Source organism: Epinephelus lanceolatus, chromosome 22, assembly GCF_041903045.1.
Source record: "Epinephelus lanceolatus isolate andai-2023 chromosome 22, ASM4190304v1, whole genome shotgun sequence".
In the NCBI taxonomy this organism is placed as follows: Eukaryota; Metazoa; Chordata; class Actinopteri; order Perciformes; family Serranidae; genus Epinephelus; species Epinephelus lanceolatus.
The window spans coordinates 1,432,648-1,445,630 of NC_135755.1; the positions used below are offsets into that span (position 1 = coordinate 1,432,648).

Below are 12,983 nucleotides of genomic sequence, written 5' to 3' on the forward strand. Positions count from 1 at the left end.
GTGTGTGTGTGTGAGAGAGAGGGGGGGACGCCCACTCACACTGAGGCTGAGGATAAATGCCTGGTGCAGTCAGACCTCAGGGACAGAGAGAGGAGTGAAGGCACACTGAAGACAGCAGAGAAGAGGAACTTTATCAAGAGTGAACCATGAGGACGCTGCTGCTGCTGTGTCTGTGTGTGACATTCGCCTGGGCTCAGGATAACCTGGAATATGACGACTATGACACGGTGAGTGTGTTCACTCGGTTGATTACAGTCAGGTCTCTAAAATGGTGCCACTTGTGTGTGATCAAGGAAACTAAGTAACTAAGTATATTTACGCTTGAGGTACTCGTACTTCACTCTCATCAGAGAGAAATACTTTTCACTGCATCATATTTATGTTGCAGCAGCAGTTAGACCGACTGGGCACTTTGCATATTTACATTTATCATTACAAAGTAACTTAGTACTTCTACACTGTGGTGCTACTATTTTAACTTTAGTAAAAGAAATCAGAGTGCTTCTTTCAGCGCTGCTGTGGCTTTGAATATTTCACAGTTACGTGCTGTAATTTCTCTCCTTAAGAAATGTAGGAAACAAAAGCGGTGAGGCAAGAGGAAGCTCAGGGAACGTTTCAGTCCATAAATCATATTGTTAAAGAACATCACTTGTGTTTAAAGTAAACATGAGATGTTATATTACTGAAAGATGTCAAAGAAAAATGTGAAAGATTTACTCGGGATCTGAAAATGAATCAGGGACAAGCTGTTCTCATTTGACTTTCTAACAGTGTCACAGGATATTCATCTCAGGAGGTTTTCTGTCTGTACTTCAGAAAGTTAGGAGATTCAGAGCAGTGATGACACATATGAAATAAAATATATAAGCAAGAGGTTGTGACGCATCACTTTATTCATTGCTATGAGTTAATTATTCATTGAAAATAAATAAAAGTCCATTAAGACCATTTATTGTCATTTTTGCTGTTAGGCAGTTTCCGATTTTCCATCCAATCAATTCACAGAACAAAATCCACCAGTGCAATAATTTGTGTGTGTATTTGGAGCACAGCTTGGTCCTCGGCAGGTTAATACATTATTTATTATTTATCAAAATTAAAAAATCAACATTTTTTTTTGCAATACATAACATCAAAACTCACATCGCTGCAGTGAACATCAATCATTATTTTTATTTTTGAAAACCTGCAACATCTGATCAGTACTCAGATTACATGTCCTGCAGTGACACACGTGGTACGGGACACACATGCAGTCACATTTAGTGTCCTCTGCTTCTAAGTGTCAAACACAAGCTTGGGATGAAGAATTAATTTGAACCATCAGAAATATTCACAGCAGTTTCCTTTTGTCTTCCACAGGACACCAGCTCACCAGCAAAGAATAAGACAGTGAGTGGAAAATGTTTCTTCTGTTTGATTTGCATCTTTGAGGTGTTTTGTTTTTCCCACATCACGTCTCTTTGTCTCTCGTGCTCCCGCAGGCGTTTGTAGATGTTCGTGGTCACCGTCCAGTGACGAGGGGCAGGGACAGGTACAAGCCTAACCGCTATGCCCCACCCCCTATCAGCGGGGGCAGAAGGTATGTTCAAACACACACACACACACACACACACACACACACCTGAAACAGGAGTAAAAGACAGAGTGATGATTAAAACTAATGCAACACACAGATCTCTCACATGAAGCCTGTTTCTAAAGTAACATTCAAAAAACTACAGAATCAGACAGAATAAACTTGAAAACAACTGGTGACAAAATGGCTCCTGTTCACGTGTTGGGTCATTAATTTATATGCATTACTGTGTTTGCAGTGTTTTAATGGTGAAGAATATATATATATAATTTTCCTAATATCATTGTCTCAGGATCATGAGGTAATTATTTCAATATCTCAACATAACTAATAATAAACTAACTATTTGTTATGACACACTATGCTATGACTTCAACAATGACTATTATTATTTATTTTATATTGTCAGTATTTTTTCTCTATGCTTATATTTTATTTATTATTTCTTTAATTTATTTTATTATTATTTATTTTATAAATAACAAATTATTAATCAAATGATTTATTAATTATATGAATGTAATAATTTATTGTTACATAACAAGACTTTAATAATAATTTTATAATGTAATAATAATTACATGATTATATGTTATGTATAATAATTTATAAAATTTTAAATATGAATATTAAATTACATTATATTAATTTTTTATGTATGCTTATATTTTATTATTATATATTTTATTATTTTTATACAATTTATTTATCTATTTATTTTTATTTCATTGTAAGATTTTAACTTTTATAAACTGGAGCTTGTTTCTGTGCATGATATACAATAATTTATTTTTAAGTAACGACATTTTTAATGCACACTATGGCATAATTGTTTTAGTGAAATTTTCAATGGCAGACTACACTGTGACTTATTGAAGAAAAACATTATGGGTTACTAATGTGGAAGAGTAGACGTGTAAAGTATCAAGTACAAACACCTTAAAATGCTACGTAGCTAACTTATGTCCTTGGTTTCCTTCCACCAATGTAATCAGAGTAGAAGTATCCGACTTCTCACTGGAACGAGACCACAGCAGCTCTGTGAGGCTAAACTTTGAGCTAAATGCTAACATGCAGATGTTTAGCAGGTCTAATGTTTACCATGTGCACCGTCTTAGTTTGGCGTGTTAGCATGCTAACGCTTGCTAACGCTTGCTAACTAGAGAATGCAATTTCTGAGGAAATTGTGTGTGTGAATGCTGCATGTTGAACAGCTGACGCTACACTGCAGTGCCGGCTTTAAATGATGAATAAGACCATAAATGTCTGAATGCTGTGGAACATTTGAAGACTTGTGGTCTCAGTTAACACTGAGGTTAACTGCGTTAGTAGAAGGGTTTTCTTTAACTCTCAGGCTCACTGTGCCAAATGTGTAAGAGAAGTTTTATTCCGTTTTGACCAAACAGTATGTACAGTACAGGCCAAAAGTTTGGACACACCTTCTCATTCAATGCGTTTTCTTTATTTTCATGACTATTTACATTGTAGATTCTCACTGAAGGCATCAAAACTATGAATGAACACATGTGGAGTTATGTACTTAACAAAAAAAGGTGAAATAACTGAAAACATGTTTTATATTCTAGTTTCTTCAAAATAGCCACCCTTTGCTCTGATTACTGCTTTGCACACTCTTGGCATTCTCTCCATGAGCTTCAAGAGGTAGTCACCTGAAATGGTTTTCCAACAGTCTTGAAGGAGTTCCCAGAGGTGTTTAGCACTTGTTGGCCCCTTTGCCTTCACTCTGCGGTCCAGCTCACCCCAAACCATCTGGATTGGGTTCAGGTCCGGTGACTGTGGAGGCCAGGTCATCTGCCGCAGCACTCCATCACTCTCCTTCTTGGTCAAATAGCCCTTACACAGCCTGGAGGTGTGTTTGGGGTCATTGTCCTGTTGAAAAATAAATGATCGTCCAACTAAACGCAAACCGGATGGGATGGCATGTCGCTGCAGGATGCTGTGGTAGCCATGCTGGTTCAGTGTGCCTTCAATTTTGAATAAATCCCCAACAGTGTCACCAGCAAAACACCCCCACACCATCACACCTCCTCCTCCATGCTTCACAGTGGGAACCAGGCATGTGGAATCCATCCGTTCACCTTTTCTGCGTCTCACAAAGACACGGCGGTTGGAACCAAAGATCTCAAATTTGGACTCATCAGACCAAAGCACAGATTTCCACTGGTCTAATGTCCATTCCTTGTGTTTCTTGGCCCAAACAAATCTCTTCTGCTTGTTGCCTCTCCTTAGCAGTGGTTTCCTAGCAGCTATTTGACCATGAAGGCCTGATTGGCGCAGTCTCCTCTTAACAGTTGTTCTAGAGATGGGTCTGCTGCTAGAACTCTGTGTGGCATTCATCTGGTCTCTGATCTGAGCTGCTGTTAACTTGCCATTTCTGAGGCTGGTGACTCGGATGAACTTATCCTCAGAAGCAGAGGTGACTCTTGGTCTTCCTTACCTGGGTCGGTCCTCATGTGTGCCAGTTTGGTTGTAGCGCTTGATGGTTTTTGCGACTCCACTTGGGGACACATTTAAAGTTTTTGCAATTTTCCGGACTGACTGACCTTCGTTTCTTAAAGTAATGATGGCCACTTGTTTTTCTTTAGTTAGCTGATTGGTTCTTGCCATAATATGAATTTTAACAGTTGTCCAATAGGGCTGTCGGCTGTGTATTAACCTGACTTCTGCACAACACAACTGATGGTCCCAACCCCATTGATAAAGCAAGAAATTCCACTAATTAACCCTGATAAGGCACACCTGTGAAGTGGAAACCATTTCAGGTGACTACCTCTTGAAGCTCATGGAGAGAATGCCAAGAGTGTGCAAAGCAGTAATCAGAGCAAAGGGTGGCTATTTTGAAGAAACTAGAATATAAAACATGTTTTCAGTTATTTCACCTTTTTTTGTTAAGTACATAACTCCACATGTGTTCATTCATAGTTTTGATGCCTTCAGTGAGAATCTACAATGTAAATAGTCATGAAAATAAAGAAAACGCATTGAATGAGAAGGTGTGTCCAAACTTTTGGCCTGTACTGTATGTAGAGTGAAAACTGTGGGCGTGACAGCGAGTTAAAGAGAAGTGTTAGAGAAGCTCTCTGCACTCTGACAGTTGAACATTTCGTCCAATACAAACCAATGTAAAAACCTGAGGAGGGCATTTTTACCAAGCTCCAACAGGTTTGAATATTTCAAAAAGTTTAAATGGGATCTGAAAGTTGAATACAGCCCAGAATGTACAAAAGGTGGGAAACATTTTAATGTTTGCATGGAGTTCCTACAGGAAGGTACGAATGAGGAGACAGGAGTTGAAGATGCTTGAAAAACCTTGAATTTATGTCAAATTTGAATGTGGAAAATGTCCTTAAAAACACTGAATATTTCAGAAAGTGTTAAAGATATGAATGAAAAAACTACAAACAATAATGTCCTAATTGAGCTGAAAGTTTCAATGTTTAAGTGAAGTTTGTATGTTGAAAAATGTGGAAGGAGTAGGAGCCAACTGTCGAAGCCCACCTCATGGTGGCGCTAGAGAAAAAGTCAGAAGGATTCGTCATCTGGGGAACATGACTACACAATTTTTGTCAATCCCTTGAATGGTTGTTAAGATGTTTTGACATCACAGTGAGTTTCAGTGTGTCTGACATGTCGGTGTCTCCTGCTTTCCATCTCAGGTACCGTGGCCGCCCCACCCCCGCTCCGGTCGCAGGACAGGTTAAGGAGAAGGAGCCGCAGCCGGATGCCGGAGGATGCACACACGCCTCAGAGGAGATGGTAGGAGGACACTAGCACGCAGTCACCAAAAGACGCAACCACTGATGTGTCTCAGCTCAGTAGCTACTAGCTGCATGTATACGACTCCTCTGCAGGCCGTTATCAAAAATGTTAGCATGAGTTTGCAGATGTATTCAGTTGATGTCAGGATGCAATGAAATCAACAGGCAAAAACTAGAATTTTGGAATTTAAAAAAAATGGAATCTTGTCAAAACATTATTTTTTGTCAGTGTTATTGTTGCGGAGGTTTGTCCCTTAACAAAAAGAAATCAATGTGTGCCCAGACACGTTCCCCCTTCTTTTAACCCCCGAAGCCCGAATTAACTAACCACAGATTCTCCCGTCCACCAGGGTGTTTTGTGTCCCAACGGCTGCGAGCTGAAGACCACTCTGCTGAAGATGGAGAAGAACGTCAAGACGGTAATTAAACTACATTTTCATTTTTCTGATGCATGAAAGAATCTGCACTGATCACAAACTGGAATTTCGGTTAAACTGATATTTTTTTTGCATTAAAATTGCTAATAAATCTAAACACGTGAAATTAATCGATTGCGTTCTCGACATATTATCGTTGAGAAAAGATTGGTATCGACTGTTTTCTGTTCACAGAGCATTAATGAACTCAAGCCTCAGGTGGATGAGTTGTCCCGATCCTCCAACTCAGTCTACAACTACGTCAACAGCCTGTCCGTCTCTCTGAGGGAGAGGCAGAGAATCATCAACAGTAAGAAACACCTCATGACTTTTGTTTGTAGGGCTACATTAGCCAGGTAACAATGGTTAACCGTGGTTTATGAAGTACAAAGTAGATCCACTAGCTTAAACATGAGCACAAAATACTGCAGCATCAGTTTAAAACCTCTTGCACTCCACCCCCATTTTGTGTCAAAAACACCTAAAATGACATACCCAAATTAAAATGACAGTAGCTTCTGAACCGCTCTGACTACATGCATGCATGAGGTCTTGCCAGAAAGAAAACTCTCTGAAGTTTCTTGTGAAAGTGTCAGAAACACTCTAGGTGATACAGAGACAGAGTAATGGGCCTCTGAAGTTGGTAAAAAATTGAAGATTTTGCGTAAAATAAAATAAAAAATGATTTTCAGGATGAATAACTGTCTGTGGCTTCATCTGAGCAGGTAAATGACACTGTGGGGCTGTAGGCACACTATCAATGAACACTTGTTTCAAATTTGAAGAAGACTGCTCAAAGTATGACCATTCTACAGTGTTTTTACCATGAAAAGATCCAGGCGGAGCTCCAAATGACAAGTGGGTCACTGTGCTTCAAAACAGTACTATCAGTGATCAAACAACACTCAGCCAGCTTCAAACATTGTACCTTATTGAAATCAGGTGTGATTATGATAGCTGATGTTGTTTATGACACAGAAACACCATAAAATATCACCAAATAAAGCCATATGAAACCTGAAAGTTATGATCCCACTTTCTAGACGGTATATCTCAGCCAAAAATAGTGGTAGGAGTGAGACTCTTACCTTTTATAAACCAGCTAAGTCCCCGCTAACAGCTCCACATAAGATCGCGAGTAAGCCTTTAACTTTTCCCGTCGAAAAACGGCATGACATGACTTGTCACCACTCATCGTGATTTTGGACTTTGTGTGTTTAGGCTGCTCTGGTGCCAAATACATAATAAATTCCTGAATCCGGCAATACCAAACATCACATGGTTTGATGACGTAGTGCGCCTGGGAGATACCATTTAACAGAGGAGGGGGGGAGCGAGGACGTCGGCGTCCTGGCGGAGTTAGAGAGGTTAAACAATGAAATCAAGACATCTTTTTATGCCTCTGAGCAGCAGTAGCTGCAGCTGGAGGCATTATGTTTGCAGGTTGTCCGTCCCATTCTCATGAACACAATATCTCAAGAACACCTTGTTGGGACCTGACCTCATAACAGGCCTCCAATTAAAGTATCAAAAGGGCTGTCAGGAGAAATCATTAATAATTATTAGTAATAATTATAGATTATGTTAAATGATGTGAATTAATTTACATTAAATTGCTTCATGGGGCACATAGCCATTATTGGTTTACGATGGACATCATATGCCACTTCAACAGATGGTAGTCACCCAGACTTAGTCCCAAATCTGTGTCGCAGACTAGCTTTAAATTTTTGGCAACACCGTTTTGTCATTTTGAAACAAAAGTTCCTCCTCTAACATTTTTCTCTGCCTCTCTTGATCCTCTCAGACAACAACAGGGTGGTCGGTGATTACACTGATCGAGTGGAGGAGCAACACGCCTACATCAAGGAGACGGTGGACACTTTTTTCCCCTCCAACATCAGAGTGCTACAGGTAAATAAGAACTGACACGAGTCCAAAAGAGAAAACAGCCAGTACATATAAAACAATTAACCCAATCTAATCTTTAAATAATGTTTCTATTTGAAACTGTAAGTAAAGAATAATCTTGGAAAAAAATAGAGCTTAAATCTATTTCAGAAACATACCTGAAAAGAAGAGGTAATGGACAGATCTCAGTATGTAGTAACGTAATGTACACTGTGACGTGTGGCTGCAGGGGGTTCTGGACAAGATCAAGCTAAAGATCCAGAAGCTGGAGAAGGCCATCCAGGCCCAGAGGGAGGAGTGCAAGGAGCCATGCAAGTCCAAATGTCCCATACCGGTGGTGTCTGGTAAGTGCGGTTCCACAAAGTGAAAGTGTTGGACTTACTTTTATCCTCCAGGGAGCAAGAATGTTAAGAAATGTGTGGTAACTTTACTCGTGTGAGAAGTTGTTAATTTGACCCGATGGTGACGCTAAAGAAAAGGTCACAGGGGTTTCCCAAAAATGTGAAAATTCATCCTATGTGGGTCCTGAATATCTCTACATATATATGTATCAGCCAAAACCTTAAAACCACTGCCAGGTGAAGTGAATCACGTTGATCATGTTGTTACAATTCAATCTTCTGAGGGGAAAACTTGGGTCCTGGAATTCACATGGATGCCACCTGATACGCTCCACCCACCCAGACACTGTTGCAGATCAAGAATACCCCCTCATGGTAACAGCAACCCACCCCCAGTAGGACAACGCATCATGCCACACTACAAAAACTGCTCCTGAGTGGCCAAAGGGATGTGACAAAGAACTCAAAACACCAACCTAGCCTCCGAGTTCCCCAAATTCCAATCTGATTGACTATTCATGGGATGTGCTGATACCCCACGTCCCAACCGACAGGTCTCAAAGGATATCCCACCAACTCCCCGGTGCCAGACACCACAGGACACCCCCCAAAGGTCCTGTGGCCATGCCTTGATATGTCAGAGCCATGTCCGATCCAAGGAGGCTCCACTGTGGGTCGCGGTACCTCGTCTCATGAGTGCTTGGTCAGATTTGGGTCTGGGGAACTTGGAGGTCTGGTCGAGGCATTAAGCTCTTTGTCACCTTACTCAAGTCATTCCTGTGCAGTGCAGCCATCGGGGACTGCGATTGCCATGGGGGTGGATACTTGGTCTACAATGGTGGTGCATGTCAAGTTGCATCCAAATGAATGTCAGGACCCAAGGTTCCCCAGCATAACATTGCATTGTAACAAGATGATCAATATTATTTACTTAACCTGCCACTGGTTTCGATGCGTTGGCTGATTTGGATATGCCAAATTTGATGGCCGTCTGGAGTTACCTTGTCTTGGATCAAAGTATTGGGCAGACGAATAAACAGACAAGCCATTTCAGAATCAGAATTTGGTTTATTGCCATGTAGGGTTTCACCTACAAGGAATTTGCTTTGGTGTATTGGTAAAAAAAAATTAAAGTAAAATAAGAAATATGTGTCATATATACAGAAATGGTAGAAACAGATCAAACAGGTCTTGTACAGAAGTTTTTCTATATCAACCGTTCGTCTCTGTGATTCAGGTAAGGAGTGTGAAGACATCTTCCGCCGTGGAGGAAAAGACTCCCAGATGTACATGATCCAGCCCGACTCCTTCTACCCTCCATACAAGGTCTTCTGTGATCAGACGTCCCAGAATGGAGGTGAGAGTATAACTCACTTAGGTCATCTGTTCATTTTCTTTTTGATTATTTAGTTTGTTTTTAATGTTTATACTTTGGATATTTCAGTAGTAACTTCTTTTATTTTTTCAGGATGGCTTCTCATCCAGAACAGGCTCGATGGCAGTGTTGACTTTGGCCGCCGCTGGGACGAATATCGCCGCGGTTTTGGCAACATTGCATTTGATGTTGGCAAGGGTCACTGTGAGACTCCCGGTAAGACTTTCAAAATATGAACTTACTTTCAATGGGTGAAAATTATTTTCTCATCCAAGCTTTAGCATTTATTTAATTAGTAACCTGTATTTTCATATCCACCATTATTCCTATAATCTGTGGTTGATGACCGTACCGTTCTCCTTCGTCATGTGACAGGTGAATACTGGCTTGGCAATGACCGTATTAGTCAATTGACCAAGATGGGCCCCACTGAGGTTCTCATTGAGATGGAGGACTGGACAGGAGCCAAGGTGAGTCCTTAAAAAAATTACTGCAGAAATGAAGAGGTCATTGACAGAAAATTAATCTGCAACAATTTTGATAATAAATTAATTCATTTTTGGAGCAAAATTCAAAACATTCTCAATCAAATTCAACTGTCTATTCAATTTTATTCAACAAGCCCAATATCACAAGTCATAATTTGCCTCAGAGGGCTTCACAGCATATGGCATCCCTCAGTATCGAAAAAACTGTCAAAAATGTCATAGTATAGAATGTAAAAATTCATAAAAAGACCATAGTATTGCATGCCATAAAATTGCTATATAAAAGAGTAATGCAGTAAAGAATGCCATAACTATTGTCTTAAATAAGTTCATTAAAAAAAAGTATTGTCATAACAAAATTGAACTTTCATGAAAGGTCACAGGATATATAGTGATTTTTTTTTAAAAGTTGTAGTATTATATGTCAGGAAAACATAAAAAAGAAATAGTATTGTGTGTAATAATCATAAAAATATACTATGTCATTTTTCTTTGGAAAAAAGTTGCAGTATTGTATGTCCAAAAAAATAAGGGGTAAAAAGTCATAGTATAGCATGTCAGAAAACGTCATACTATAGTATGTCGAAAAAAACTGAAATAAACGTCATAGTATAGTATGTCGGAAAACGTCATAGTATCGCATATCGAAAAACGTCATAGTATAGTATGTTGAAAAAACTGAAATAAACATCATAGTATGGTATGTCGAGAATAAATGAAAACGTCATAGTATAGTATGTTGAAAAGACTGAAATAAACGTCATAGTAAAGCATGTCGGAAAACGTCATAGTATAGTATGTCGAAAAAAACTGAAATAAACGTTATAGTATAGTATGTTGAAAAAACTGAAATGTCATAGTATAGCATGTTGAAAAATGTTATAGTATAGTATGTCAAAAAAAACTGATGAAAACGTCACAGTATAGTATGTCGGAATATGTCATAGTATAATATGTTGAAAAACCTGAAATAAACGAGATAGTATAGTAAGTTGAAAAACGTCATAGTATAGTATGTCCAAAAAACTGAAATAAACGTCATAGTATAGTATGTCGAAAAAATTGATAAAAAAAAAACATCATACTGTAGTATGTCGAAAAACGTCATAGTATAGTATGTTGAAAAAACTGAAATGAACGTCATAGTATGTCGAAAAAATTGATGAAAAACACGTCATAGAGTAGTATGTCAAAAACGTCATAGTATAGTATGTTGAAAAAACTGAAATGAACGTTATAGTGTAGTATGTCGAAAAATTGATGAAAACACGTCATAGTGTAGTATGTTGTAAAACGACATAGCATAGTATGTCAAAAAAAACTGATAAAAACGTTGTAGTATAGTATTTTGAAAAAATTGATAAAAAAACGTCATAGTGTAGTATGTTGAAAAACGTCATAGTATAGTATGTCTAAAAAACTGATAAAAACGTCATAGTATAGTATGTCGAAAAAAACTGAAATAAACATCATAGTATGGTATGTCGAGAATAAATGAAAAAAACGTCATAGTATGGTATGTCCAAAAACGTCAGAGTATAGTATGTCGAAAAACATCATAGAATAGTATGTCGAAAAAACGTTCAAAAACGTCGTACTATTGTATGTCGAAAAATGCCATAGTTTAGTATGTCGGGAAAAAAAAAACTCTCAAAAACGTCATAGAATAGTATGTCAAAAAGCGTCATACTATGGTATGTCCAAAAACGTCATAGTATAGTATGTCGAAAAAACTTTCAAAAACATCATAGTATAGTATGTCGAAAAACGTCATAGAATAGTATGGCAAAAAAACGTTCAAAAACGTCGTACTATTGTATGTCGAAAAATGCCATAGTTTAGTATGTCGAAAAAAAAAACCTCTCAAAAACGTCATAGAATAGTATGTCAAAAAAACTGATAAAAACGTCATAGTATCGTATGTCAAAAAACGTCATAGTATGGTATGTCCAAAAACGTCAGAGTATAGTATGTCGAAAAACGTCATAGAATAGTATGTCGAAAAAACGTTCAAAAACGTTATACTGTTGTATGTCGAAAAATGCCATAGTTTAGTATGTCGGAAAAAAAAAAACTCTCAAAAACGTCATAGAATAGCATGTCAAAAAGCGTCATACTATGGTATGTCCAAAAACGTCATAGTATAGTATGTCGAAAAAATTTTCAAAAACGTCATAGTATAGTATGTCGAAAAACGTCATAGAATAGTGTCAAAAAAACGTTCAAAAACGTCGTACTATTGTATGTCGAAAAATGCCATAGTTTAGTATGTCGAAAAAAAAAACTCTCAAAAACGTCATAGAATAGTATGTCAAAAAACGTCATAGTAGAGTATGTCAAAAAACGTCATAGTATAGTATGTCGAAAAACGTCATAGTTTAGTATGTCGAAAAAAACCTCTCAAAAACGTCATAGTATAGTATGTCGAAAAAACTTTCAAAAATTTCATAGTATCGCATGTCAAAAAACGTCATAGTATGGTATGTCGAAAAACGTCATAGTATGTCGAAAAACATCATAGTATAGTATGTCGAAAAACGTCATAGTTTAGTATGTCGAAAAAAACCCTCTCAAAAACATCACTTAATAGTATGTCGAAAAACGTCATAGTATAGTATTTCGAAAAAAGTTTCAAAAACGTCATTGTATTGTATGTCAAAAATGCCATAGTTTAGTATGTCGAAAAAAAACCTCTCAAAAACGTCATAGAATAATATGTCAAAAAACGTTATAGTATAGTATGTCGAAAAAAACCTCTCAAAAACGTCACAGAATAGTATGTCGAAAAACGTCATAGTAGAGTATGTCAAAAAACCTCACAGAATAGTATGTCGAAAAACGTCATAGTGTAGTATGTCAAAAAAAACTCTCAAAAACGTCACAGAATAGTATGTCGAAAAACGTCATAGTAGAGTATGTCGAAAAAACTTTCAAAACAACATAGTATAGTATGTCGAAAAAACTTTGAAAAAAGTCATAGTATAGTATGTCAAAAAACGTCATAGTAGAGTATGTCGAAAAAACTTTCAAAAACGTCATAGTATCGTATGTCAAAAAACGTCACAGAATAGTATGTCGAAAAACGTCATAGTGT

General features: G+C 37.8%; 1 protein-coding gene across 1 annotated transcript in view; it reads left to right on the forward strand.

Moving 5' to 3' along the window:
* fgb (fibrinogen beta chain) overlaps positions 1-12,983 on the forward strand; it is a 15,702-nt gene continuing 2,719 nt past the window's right edge. The window contains exons 1-11 of the mRNA XM_078164171.1: positions 1-227; positions 1,363-1,392; positions 1,485-1,582; positions 5,257-5,356; positions 5,709-5,777; positions 5,970-6,084; positions 7,582-7,688; positions 7,915-8,029; positions 9,264-9,383; positions 9,495-9,617; positions 9,777-9,871. Coding sequence (XP_078020297.1) covers positions 147-227; positions 1,363-1,392; positions 1,485-1,582; positions 5,257-5,356; positions 5,709-5,777; positions 5,970-6,084; positions 7,582-7,688; positions 7,915-8,029; positions 9,264-9,383; positions 9,495-9,617; positions 9,777-9,871 — 1,053 coding nt within the window. The 5' untranslated portion in view covers positions 1-146. The remainder of the gene's footprint in view (positions 228-1,362; positions 1,393-1,484; positions 1,583-5,256; positions 5,357-5,708; positions 5,778-5,969; positions 6,085-7,581; positions 7,689-7,914; positions 8,030-9,263; positions 9,384-9,494; positions 9,618-9,776; positions 9,872-12,983) is intronic.